The sequence below is a fragment of the Stegostoma tigrinum genome, chromosome 2, assembly GCF_030684315.1.
Source record: "Stegostoma tigrinum isolate sSteTig4 chromosome 2, sSteTig4.hap1, whole genome shotgun sequence".
NCBI classification, from domain to species: Eukaryota; Metazoa; Chordata; class Chondrichthyes; order Orectolobiformes; family Stegostomatidae; genus Stegostoma; species Stegostoma tigrinum.
Window position 1 is genome coordinate 10,232,872 of NC_081355.1, and position 13,085 is coordinate 10,245,956.

The window sequence follows — 13,085 nt, forward strand, 5'->3', positions numbered from 1 at the left end:
GAACCCCAGTTAATGGTCAAGTCCTGAAGATAACTAAACACTTAATTAATATAAACGTAAAATATTAGACGATATCAGTCACTAAAGGCAGTCCATTTTGCAACACAGGCTAACATAGGACAAATTTCCAGCCTATAGACTTAACAGTGTGCTCCAAGTTTTAAGCAATAATCCCTTTACCACATAATAATACGGCTCTGTTATCATGCAGTGGTCACGGAGGAGAGCGAGAAGTGTTGGTCTACTGTCAATGCATAAACAAATACAATGATGGGACAAACAAAATGCTCAAGTATAACATTTTATTGCTTAGATGGTTTGATACAGAACAGCTTTAAATTTTTGCATTGGAAGTAAGTACCAAAACTCTGTGATTCTCTGTTCATGTGGCATACACCAGATGTGTACATAATATTTAGCAGCAGTAAAGATTCCCTTTACGAAAAAGTATGGATTCTGGATTTCAAACAATGTTTTATGGATTAATGCATTACTTTTATTTCCTTTTTTCCCCCATTAAAGTTTCTTTCCTTCTTGAAAATAGACAATAATTCACTAAATCTCTGGTAATAAAAAGCTCTTTAATCGCGATGCAGTGAAAAGTGACCGTTTTTTTCAACAAGCTGTAAACCAATTAATTATCGTTATTTTTCTTTCACAGTCAAGTGCTTCATGTAGTGATTGAATCGTCTCAGCTTCAAGTTCTTAAAGTGGAAGAAATTTTGGAACTAGAAAGGGATTTAGTAGATGCAAATTTTTTTGAAAAGCCCTGAGAGAGACAGTCGGAATTACAAATAACTGATAAACAAATTAGTTCCACATGCAATCTAATCTAAGATTCACCCATAACTCAGCACAAAATAATTTTCTCCTTTTCACAGCTTTTGAAAAGAAAACGCAACAGATTTGCTTCGGTCAGACAACAAAACCCACTAATAGAAGAATCAATAAAATGTGGCAAGGGCCATATAAACTAATATTGCCGGTACAGAAAAATACTAAATAAAGCTTTAAATCAATAGTGATTATTGCTAGTACACTGTTCCAGCTTAACGCTGGGAGATTTTTCCTTGCTACAGTTCTGCATTATATAACTGATTAATAGCTGCTCCCCCAGGTCACTGGGTATTAAACCATAGAGAGCAGAATTGTAAAAAACCTTAAATTCTTTTTGTATTGAATTTCATACTGATATAAGATTTAACAAAAAAAAAGGTGTCCTTCTTAGTCCCACTTCCTTGTTACTAGCCAAAACAACCCAATGTGTGTTAAAAATGAAGGGGGAAATCTTGTGAAGCCATCTTGTATTTTCAAAGACAGTGGCAAACAAGTTCCACCTTAATCAAAATACATCTTAGAAGACCAAATTACAAAAAGAAAACAAGACTGCACTGTTGTGCACACTATAAATGGAGAACAAAATCATATTTTTTTTGTGAAAGAAACAAAATAAAAAGCCAAAATTGCTATTTTGCCCCTATGTTTGTTATTTATGGTGAAAAACTGGCCTGGAGATTGTCAGTGTCATTGATCACTGTAAGGCCTTTCTGGAAGACTTAGTACAGCAGTTCCTCATTAGGGGCCCTTGCACAGCCTATACCAAGTGCATTTTGATGCCCCATTATTATGTGTTATTTGTTTTAAAAATCAGCTTTAAAATATAAACGTATCACAAAGGAATTTGATACTCCCCCAAGATTGTTCTCAATAAGAAAGGCTAGCTCTTCTTGTTGTACTTATTTCAAAATAAGGATTTTTCGAGCACTTCTGAACAGAACTTTAGTTGTGCACAGCAATCAGGTCATAAGGCACTTGGAAGATACAACATGCAGTCTGGAGAGTTGCACTGGATTCCTCTCACTCCAGTGTCTCTTAAGGCGTTCCGTCACACCAGTTACAGAAAACTCTGCCCGCACACAGGAGGACTAGAACAATTCACCGCAGCAGCCTCGTCCCTGCTTGGTGCTTTGCGGGTACAAGAGGGTCAATTTAATTCCAAAATACGGTGGCACAGCTTTACAGCAACAAAAACCTCCAGTTCCTTGGAAGCCACATTACTCCACTCCGAGCAGACATGGAGCAGACTCCACTGAGCCCAGGACGTGGTTCATTGGCGCCCCGCTGGGTATTCCCAGAAAGTTCTGGATGATGTCCGAGGAGCCCGTGGAATTGGCAAGTGCCTTTTCTGAGCTTTTTAACGATTCTTGGTCATTGCCCTGAATGACGAAGGTTCCTTGCCTCACGCCATTGACTGCCGTTGCCGGGCGATGGAGGCTGTTCTCTGGCTCGGCTGCTTTGCCGCCTGCCTGGCTGGGAGACTGGCTCGTTGTGGCTGTCACTGGGCTCCCTGCAAAGCTCAGTGGCAGCGGCGAGTCATTGCTGAGGCTAAGGCTGATGCTGGTGACCGTCTCGCTCTCGTTGTCCGACAGCTGGCTAGAGCCCGCTCGCTCAGCCTCACTGTCACTGTCGTCCTCATCCTTGGACAAATCGTCGTCATTCTCACTCGGGTGTCTCTTGGTCACCTTGGCTCCCTTCTGATGGATGCGCTGATGGCGGACAAGGCTGTGTTTCAGGGTGAATGTCCTCTCACAGGTCAAGCATTTATATGGCCTCTCACCTGTAAGAGCAACAAGGGGAAATATTAAATTTCAACCACAGGGTAACAGCCACAAGTAGTAACGCAGACTGCCCAACAATTGACAACTCCCCATTGACAGACACACTGAATGGCCCAAACACAGTTCACATCACCCAGTACATACCTGCCCACTGAACTGAATGCCAGCTGGACAACAGGACTTTCAGTTGCTGAAAGGGGTGCAGGATATACCAACCTATCCTCTGATATTCGTCTGGTAACTCAGTCATTACCAAATTAATGTGGGATCATACTTTCATAGGAGCTCCTTATTAATTGGAAATTATGACTTTTCATTCAATTAGAAGAGGCCCTTCAATCTACTAGGTCTGTACTACCAAAACTACGCTAAGTCTACACTCATCCCACTTTCCAGCCTAAAAGTTATGACATTTCAATTGCTCATCCAAGCCATTTTTTTTTACAGGTTATAAAGTTTCCTGCCTCAAGGTCTTTTTCCAAGGGCAGTGAAGTCCAAAACTAAATGGCATAGCCTTAAAGTGAGAGGAGCAAGATTTAAAAGGAACTTTAGCAGCAACTTTTTAACACAGTGGGTGGTAAATGTCTGCAATGAACTGCCAGATAATGTGGTAGAGACAGCTACAATGACAACATATAAAAGCCATTTGGGCAGGTATATGAACAGGAAAGGTTTTTAGGCATATGGGCCAAATGGGACTAGTTCAGTTTGGGATACCTGGTTGGCATGGACTAGTCGGATTTGTTTCTCCTAATTTGTTTCTGTACTGAATGACCCTATAGCTAACCTCCCAGGCAGTGCATTCCAGATTCCCAGCATTCTTTGGGATCCTCACCCATTTGGGCACTCTATGGTGGTAAGGAATCAAGGCAGGTCAGGAAGCATTACACAGAATGGGTGCAAAGTACTTGATGGGTGGGTGGGGGGGGCAGTGGCGTGTGGCATGATATGAGCCACAGAGGTCAGGGAAAGTGGAGGATCATGAAGGCCTGTAACCTGGCTTTGGTTTCAGCAGCAGGACAGCTGTGGAAGAGATGAAGGTAGGCATTGCTGTGATGTTGACAGATGGTGCCTTGTCATGACAGAAGGGACACTGGGGTTAGATCTTTAGCACAACGCAGAAAACGACACTGAAGCTGTGAAGCGCCAACATGAAACAGGAGCTGAGGAGAGGATGGAATTACTGGCAAAGGTATGAAATATGAAGGCAATCAAACAAGCTGGCTTCAGTCTTCCCAACGTTTCACCATGAGTGATATCTGTTTATATATATATATAATGAGAAGGGCTAAACCTTCTTCAACAAACAGCATTACAAGCAGCACAGCAGATGACACTATAAATTTACTCTTTCAATTACTTTCAAAGTAACTGGCCAATGGGTAGACAAAGGTAACAGTTATTCCGCATCAATCATGTTCTGACAACAGCAAGATACAGAGTCAGTGGAATAAAGCAACAAATGAAACTGTAACAGAAGGTGACTATTCAGCCCAATCATTCAATGGGATTGTGGCTAATCAGTTTCACATCCCTTTCTCCCCTGATAGTCTTCAATTCCCTGCCTAACAAGAATTTATCCACTCCTGCACCTTGTAAGGGTTCCAAAGTTACAAGATCCTCTGCAAATAAATAATTCTCGTCTCTATCCTAAAAGGGTGACTCCTAATTTTAAAACTGTGTCCCCTAGTTCTCGGCTGACCCATAACAGGAAACATCCTTCCCACATCCACCGTGTCAAGACCATCTGTTAAATCCACCACTACGCTTCTAAACTCCAGTGAAAACAAACCAAGTCCGTCCAACCTATGTTTTTGTCAAATCAACCTATTCAGAGATGTTATTATGCACCTGTGGAGGAGATGGGAAACTTGAATCTGGGCCTCCTGCTCAAGGGGTGGGGACATAATCACTATGCCATCAGCCTGTCCAATCTATCCTGATTACATAACCCACTCATTCCAGGTATCAGTCTAGTAAACCTCCTCAGAATCACGTTTAGTGAACTTCTAGTCATTCTCTACTAAAGCGATTTTTAAAATTCATTCATTTACTGCCTGTCTCTAGATGCCCATGAGAAGGCAGCAGTTAGCAGCTTTCTTGAACCGCTGTAGTCATTGTGCTGTCGGCTGAAATTCTGCTTTCTCATTCTTCCTGCCAAAGTGACAGAACAATACATCTTCCCACACAATACATCATCTGCCAGATTTCTGCCCCCCTCAACCTACCTATATTCATCTGAAACTTTTGTATGTCTTCTTCACCACTTATTTCCCTCACTATCTTGGCGGCGTCTGTGAATTTAGCTGCCATGCGTTCATTCTCTCATTTAGATCATTGACACAAGTTGTAAGAAGTTGAGGTCCCAGCACAGACCGCTGCAGGATTCCACTCGTCCCATCCCGCAATCTTGTATCCATGCTAACGCATAACCCACCGCAACATCAGCTTTTGCTTTCAGCAATAACATTTTAAGTGGCACTTTTTCAAATGCCTTCTGGAAATGCGAATAGGTCTACTGGCTCCCCTTTTATCCACACTGCATTTCACTCCTTCAAAGACCGGCAACTAATTGGGTCAGCATGACTTCCTTGACAAAGCCATGCTGACTTTCCCAATATACCATGAGTTTCTAACTGTGCTGCGGTAATCTCTTTAAACGATTGACTCTAATACTTTCCCTACAAGTGCTAATGCAGCCACACTTTCCTGTTTTGTGCCTTTGAACCTTCTTATATAGTTATATTGCAACTTTCCAGTCTAACTTGAATTGAAGGAACTTTGAAAAATTACCACATCAACCAGCTTATTAGCCAGCTCTATTAAAACCCCAGGATAAAGTGCAGTCCATCCTGACCCAAACACTTGACCCACAGCTCCATCAGTTTGTTTAATATCACCATCATCATGATTGTAATTTAACTAAGTTCCTCGCTTTCCCTTCCACTTCCTGATTTCCCATTCAATGTCTCTGTCTCTCTCTGTCTCGCTCATAGCAACACTCACATTAACTTGCACTCTTCCTTTTGGAATAACTTGTAGAAACTTTCACTATTGTTTTTATATTCCTCGTCAGCTCCCTCTCATACTTTAATTTCCTCCCCTTGATCAATCTTTCAGTGAGTCTTTGCCATTCTTTACATTCCAACCAATCAACTGACCTGCCACTTATCTTTATACAATTAATGACTCCCTTAAGTGTAATGCTTTTCCTAAATTCTTTAGATAACCACAAATATGGGTCCTCCCTTTAGAATTTTTCTTTATATTAGAAATATCCGCATTCTGGAAAATCCCATTATATGCCTGCCACTGTGTCTCAATTGATCTATCTCCTAGTTTAGTATAAAAGTTCACAGCATGCAGCAAGCTCAGCTTTCATGCCCACATAGTTGCCCTGATTTAAGTGTAAAATAGTAGCTTTAGACCCAATCTTCTCCCTTTCGAGCTGAATGTAAAACTGAATATATTGTAGTCACTGCTAACTAGAAAGGTCATGAGTTACTTCACGTAATACCAAATATATTGAGTACAAGAGTCAGGATGTCATGTTGCAGCTCTGTAAAACTTTGGTTAGGTTGCACTTAAAGTATTGTGTTCAATTCTGGTCGCCACATGACAGGAAGGATGTAGAGATTTTGGAGAGAATGCAGATGAGGTTTACCAGGATGCTGCCTGGATTAGAGGTTATGAGCTATAAGGAGGACTAAAAAAACTAGGGTTGTTTTCTGTAGAGCAGTAGCGGCTGAGGGGAGATTTTATAACATCTACAAATTTATGAGATACATAGATAGGGTTGACAGTCAGAATCTTTTTCCCAGAAGTTGAAATGTCTATTACTAGGGGGCAGGCATTTAAGGTGAGAGGGGTAAATTTGAAAGGAGATATGAGGGGCAAGTTTGTTTTTACATAGAGAGTGTTAGGTTTCTGGAACACGCTGCTAGGGTGGTGGTGCAGGCAGATATGGTAGGGCATTTACAGGACTTTTACATCAGCGCATGAATATGCGAGGAATGGACAGATATGGATCAAAGGCAGGCAGAAGGGATTAGTTTAACTTGGCATCATGTTCAGCACAACATCGTTCTAATATTACCTACTCTGTGGTCTGTTCCAGAAAGTGCTGCTCTAAGAAGGTATCACATAAGCATTCCATGTACTCCTCCTCCAAGCTGTTACTGCCAACCTGCACGAATTCTTCATTTAATCATTCCTGTTTTGGTGGCTCCACAAAGCTAAATTTAGATTATGCCCTCACAGGGTTGTACCACACTATGGGAGACACTTTGGGGGCTTCAGGTTTCCAGTGTTCCCAATTTTCAATTCAAAGGGATTTAAACGTCGGAAAGTTGGTCTCTCGCCACTACATTTTGGATATCCTGGTAGGATTCCCACTGGGAACTGGCAACACCGGACTTGTGTTAGACGCCATTAACCAGAGCACATCGGTACCAATAAAATTGGTGAGCCCATTGCAACAGTGTCACAGTGTTAATATGGCAGGATTATAATTAATCACTGAGGTTAATACGTTTGAATTTCACAGAGACTTTCTCGATAAGTCACTGTTATTTGTCTTACGATTTTGCACATGGTGCCTGTGTTGGGTAATGTCATCAATATACGCATTGAACTCTTAACATAAAATCTCAGATTTGTCATGTTGATAAACTAAATTCATCTATCCTAAGAGGTGCCTTGCTAAACCTGCATGTGTGAAACTCTCTCCAAAAATAAATGAACTTCCTGTACATAGAATATTCTAACTTTCTGCCAGAAAACCTGCAAAGTTGTGCAATCCAGCGCCTGTCACCGAGTTTTACAAGGTTCCAGGTTCCTGTCTCAAACCCAGACATCAGCACCAAACTCCAGGATGATGTTCCAGTGCAGTACTGAGGGAGTGCCACATTGCTGGAGGCACTGTCCTTTAGATGAGACATTGAACTAGGAGACACAAGAAGTCTCATGGCAATATTTCAAAGAACAGCACCACACAACAGATAGCTGGTCGTTCAATAAGTCCTTGATTAAAATCAGTTCCATTTAACATTGCTAAATTCCTATGATATTGTTTTAACATAGTTTCCCACTTGACTGGGCATGGCGTCTCCTGCTCTCAAGCTCTCCAAAATGGGGCCTATCCCTGTGCCCAACTCGCTGACTGGTAACCTCTTCGCTTTCCCTCAGCTTGAGGTCTGCAGCAGGTTAAGCCATTCCTCAAAAGGCTCCAAATTGACTGCCTGGCCTTTCTGCTTGTCCTGGGCCCATGCTGTAGCCACAGCATGGCAGCATCTATTTAACTGCTGCCAGCAAGGAGCTGTGATGCCAGGAGTCCACTTAGACATGGCGGAGATGCTCCTCTTGGCTGTCTGGGGGACGTTGCCACCATCCACTCTGCTTCCAAGCTTGCCATCCTCTGGCTGGGAGAATTCACCTTGTTGCCTCGAGAGTGTTCCTCAGAGACAATGTTCTTTGGCCATGAAGCTAGTAACTGCACTCTTGGTGCTGGTAATAAACCGTGGGGCCTGTGTGGAAGGAAGCACTCTTCAGAAAGCATTTCATAACAACAAAATGAAGAAACCAAGACCAGGGTTTCAAAGTCAGGTGTCACCCATTTATGACAGGGATCAAGAGAATATTTTACTTTTAGAGGTCGGTGCGTCTTTGGAACTCTTTCTCTTAGAATGCAGTGGAAGTAGAGTCTTTGAACGTTTTTAAAGCAGAGGTGGATAGACTCTTGATAAACAAAACCATTAAAGGTCAAGGCATCAGATGGGAATGTGCGACAATCAGATCAGTTATGACTGTACTGAATGGTGGTACCAGCTCAAGGGGGCAAATGGCCTGCTCCTAATGCCCACTTCTTGTTTAGGGACAGATTGCTGTTCCAGGAATGGCCACTACTCAATTTTGGTGATGCTGAGACTACACCGATGGGCCACTGGCTCTCTTGGACAGGACTTTACCTCAAGGATCCCTCTCTGACGCAATTAAGGCTACTCTTAGGGTATCACCACTGCTGGCCAGGCAGGTTTCTGACCAGCACTGTGTTAGCAGATATTCTGGACGCAGGTGCAGGTAACCTGTGCTCCCACCTCCAAACCTGATTTCCCTTCCCTCCTGGCAGTGGTGGGGGGGTGCAGTAGAAGAGATACATTCTGCCCATAGCGCCCTCCTGCTCACACACACTGGAAACCACTGGGTTAACCAGCAGTGACCTTCATCTTGCTCTTTCAGACAGAAAAGCCTCTTATAGTGACCCCAACTTAGCGAACAACTAACTGAGCTGATGCTTTGTAAACAGAGAAGAAATAAGCTAAACCAGTGCCAATGCTCCTTTTGCCCCATCCACCCCCTCAAAGCTCCCCAGCTCAGCAGAATACATAGGCCAATCTGGACAGTTATGGGGTTTGAGTCAGAATCAGCACATCTTGTTTTCATTTTCCCAGCTTCAAATGTGAAAATCAATGAAGAAGCATTTGTTAACCAGCACCAGCATGCTAAGCATTAAAGCAAATATGTACATCATAGATGGTAGAATCCCTACAGTGTGGAAATAGGCCCTTTGGCCCAACAACTTCACACCAACCCACAGAGCATCCTACCCAGATCCATCCTTCTATAAACCCACCTAATTTACGTATCACTGAACACGACGGGCAATTTAGCACAGCCAATCCACCGAGCCTGCACATCTTTGGACTGTGGAGGAAACCCTCACAGACACAGGGAGAACATGCAAACTCCACACAGTCACCCGAGGGTGGAATCCAATCCAGGTCCCTGGCACTGTGAGTCAGCAATGCTAACCACTGGGGCACCGTGCTGCCGAGTCACTGAACTAAACATTGTTCTGACTTGGTTGCAAGACCGGGGTTTCTTTTCTTTATGTTATGACCCAGGGATGTTTGCAAGAGGCCACATCTCAATTTTCACAGGGCTGTGTAAGATAAGACTTTCGCAGGTTTCTCTCACTATTATCAAAAAACAGAAAATGCACATCTTTATGAACAAGTTTCATATGGGGAGATTAATTTATTAGTTTCTTTTCTTGTCACAGTATCAATCACTTATTTAATGAGATCAGTGGCTCAGTGGTTAGCATGGATGCCTCACAGCGCCAGGGACCTGGGTTTGATTCCACCCTTGGGCGACTGTCTGCATGGAGTTTGCATGTTCTCCCCGTGTCTGTGCCCCGGTTTCATCCCATAGTCCAAAGATGTGCAGGCTAGGTGCATTAGCCATGGGAAATTTAGGGTGACAGGGAAAGGATAGGGCTGCGTGGAATGCTCTTCAGAGGGTCGGTGAGGACTACTTGTTCAGCCAAATGGCCTGTTTCCACACTGATTCATATTGCAACTTTCAGGCTGTTCCTGCTGCCCACTACGTCCAGTTTCACTTTCACCCACACACCCTCATCCTCTCCCCACCCCCAGCCCCCCTTCCCTTTCCAACCTCATCCCCTCCCATTCCCCCATCTCCTCTCTGCCCCCCTTCACCCACTTCCCTTTCTCCTCTGCTCTGCTCCCTTTACCCCTACCCTTTCCCCCCTCCGTAATGCCACCTCTGCTTCCCCCCTTTAACGTTCAGCACCGTAACCCCCACCCCTTGTTAACCCTCAACCCCTTGTTCATCCCTACCCCCTGTTCATCTCCCCTTAATCCCCACCCACTTTGTTTACCCCCACCTTGTTCACTCCCCCTTAGCCCCCAACCCCAGGTTCACCCATGCCTTAGCCACCACCCCCTTGTTCACCCCCACTTAATCCTCACCCCACCCCCTTGTTCAACCCCACACCTGATCACCCCCTTAGACCCACCCCTTTGTTCACTCCCCTTCAACCCCACCCCCCTTGTTCATACACTCACCCTCCCCCACAGCCTTGTTCACACACCGCCCACCCGCCTGTTCACACCCCCTTGTTCACCCCCACTCCCCTTGTTCACCACCCCCGTACTGCCCCACCTCCCTTGTTAACCCCCACCCCCTGATCACCCCCGCCTTATTCACCCCGACCCCCTGATCACCCCTCCTTAGCCACCACCCCCTTGTTCACTCCCACCCCTTGTTCACCCCCACCCCCTGATCATCCCCCCATTAGACCCCACCCCCTTGTTCACCCCCACCCCCGAACACCCCTTAGACCCCACACCCTTGCTCATCCTCAACCCCCACCCCCTTGTTCACACACCCACCCTCCCCAACACCCTTGTTCACACACCACCCACCACCACCCCCTTGTTCACACCCCCTTAGACCCCACCCCTTTGTTCACCCCCACCCCCCTTGTTCACACGCCACAGACCCCCCATTCCCCTTGTTCACCCCCACCCTCCTTGTTCACCCCACCCCTGATCACCCCCCGTTAGACCCCACCCCCTTGATCACCCCCACCCACTGATCACCCCCTTAGACCCCACCCCCTTGTTCACCCCCACCCCTTGATCATCCCCCTTAGACCCCACCCCCTTGTTCACCCCCACCCCTTGATCATCCCCCTTAGACCCCACCCCCTTGTTCACCCCCACCCCTTGATCATCACCCCCACCCCTTGATCATCCCCCCCCTTAGACCCCACCCACTTGTTCACCCCCACCCCTTGATCATCCCCCTTGGACCCCACCCCCTTGTTCACCCCCAACCCTTGATCATCTCCCTTAGACCCCACCCCCTTGTTCACCCCCACCCCTTGATCATCTCCCTTAGACCCCACCCCCTTGTTCACCCCCACCCCTTGATCATCTCCCTTAGACCCCACCCCCTTGTTCACCCCCACCCCTTGATCATCCCCCTTAGACCCCACCCCCTTGTTCACCCCCACCCCTTGATCATCCCCCTTAGACCCCACCCACTTGTTCACCCCCACCCCTTGATCATCCCCCTTGGACCCCACCCCCTTGTTCACCCCCACCCCTTGATCATCTCCCTTAGACCCCACCCCCTTGTTCACCCCCACCCCTTGATCATCTCCCTTAGACCCCACCCCCTTGTTCACCCCCACCCCTTGATCATCCCCCTTAGACCCCACCCCCTTGATCACCCCCACCCACTGATCACCCCCTTAGCCCCCCCCCCCCGCTCTTACCGGTGTGTGACCGCATGTGCCGGGTGAGGTCCTGCAGGGACCAGAACCGTTTGCTGCAAACCGCGCAGATCTTTTTCCGTTTGTCCGCTTTGCTCGTGCCGTTGGGCGGGGCCTTCCTGAGCTCGAGCTGCTCCCCGGCGGGGAGCTGGGGCGCGTGGACTGCGGGGCGGCCCTCGCCTGCCCCTGTCGACCCTCCCGCCGTTACCTCTGCCTCCTCCTCCTCCTCCTCTTCCTCTTCCTCAGCCTCCTTCGGCCGCGGTGTCGGGCCCTCTAACCGGGAGGAGCCCGGGCTCTTAGCGGGCCGTGAGCGGAGGGCCCCGGACTGCTGGGCCTCAGGCTTCGGGCCTCTCCTGGCGTCCCGGTCCCGGCGACGCTCGCAGGCGTGGGCCTTCCTGTGGCGGGCCAGGGTGGCGGCGTATTTGAAGGTTTTCCCGCAGACGCCGCACGAGTTGCGGCCCTCGGCCGGCGCCGCGCCCGGGTCGGGGCTGCCCAGCTTGAAGTCGATCAGCTTGCTGGCGAAATCCAGGTCCAGGCTCTTGTTGCTCTGAGCGTCCTCCTCGGCCTCGGCCTCCTCTTCCGTGCCGACCCCGGCCCGGACAACCGCCGACTCCGCTTTGGGCTCGCCCTCGCCCGCAGAGCCGTCGGTTCCAGGCCGCTCCGTAGGCCCGGGCGAAGGAGAGGCTGGTGCCGCCGCTGGAGGTGGCGAGGCCCCGGCTATTGCCATCTCCGACTGGGAGACATTACCTGAGGGCGACACAGAGAGAGGGAGAGACAGGTTAAAGTGTGTGAACAACTGTCAGATAATAAAATGCACAAGACAGAAAGTCCATAGCTACCACGGACAGGGACAATAAAACAAAAAAAAAGGTCAGAACATCAACAACGATCAAGGACAGGGGCAATAAAACAGAAAACACATCAGAAAATCAACATCTGCCAGGGACAAGGTCAGTAAAACAAAACACAGCTCAGATAATCATTGCCTACCAAGAAGAGGATCAGAGACAAATAAAGCAAAAACACAGGTCAGAAAGTGAACAACCAGCAGCGACAAGCAAAATACCAGAAACAATGAAACAATAACACTGGTTCAGAAAGTGAACAACTTCCAAACAAATGGACAATATGACAGGTCAGAAAGTGAAACCACCAAAGGAGGAGACAAGCAAAACCACCAGGAACCATAAAACACTGGTCCGAAAGCGAACAACTATCAAAGACAAGACAAGCAAAAACAACCAGGAACTGTAAAACAAAGAGTTTAGCTTTCTTTCCAAATTATGCAGCCAGTGCAATGCATTAGCCCATTGTCATTTAAACCAATGGTCTCACTAAGGCATCACAAAAAGTGGCTCCATCTCTCAGCAGCATCATTTACTATT

The 13,085-nt window shown here is 46.8% G+C and overlaps 1 protein-coding gene across 11 annotated transcripts in view; it reads right to left on the reverse strand.

The window, feature by feature from the left end:
* Positions 1-288: 288 nt before the first annotated feature.
* The window catches only part of rreb1a (ras responsive element binding protein 1a), a 261,578-nt gene continuing 248,781 nt past the window's right edge, over positions 289-13,085 (reverse strand). For all 11 annotated transcript variants that reach the window (XM_048548295.2, XM_048548303.2, XM_059652248.1 and 8 more), the window contains 2 exons: positions 11,704-12,447; positions 289-2,617 (listed from right to left, as the gene is read on the reverse strand). In XM_048548295.2, coding sequence (XP_048404252.1) covers positions 2,055-2,617; positions 11,704-12,447 — 1,307 coding nt within the window. In that variant the 3' untranslated portion in view covers positions 289-2,054. The remainder of the gene's footprint in view (positions 2,618-11,703; positions 12,448-13,085) is intronic.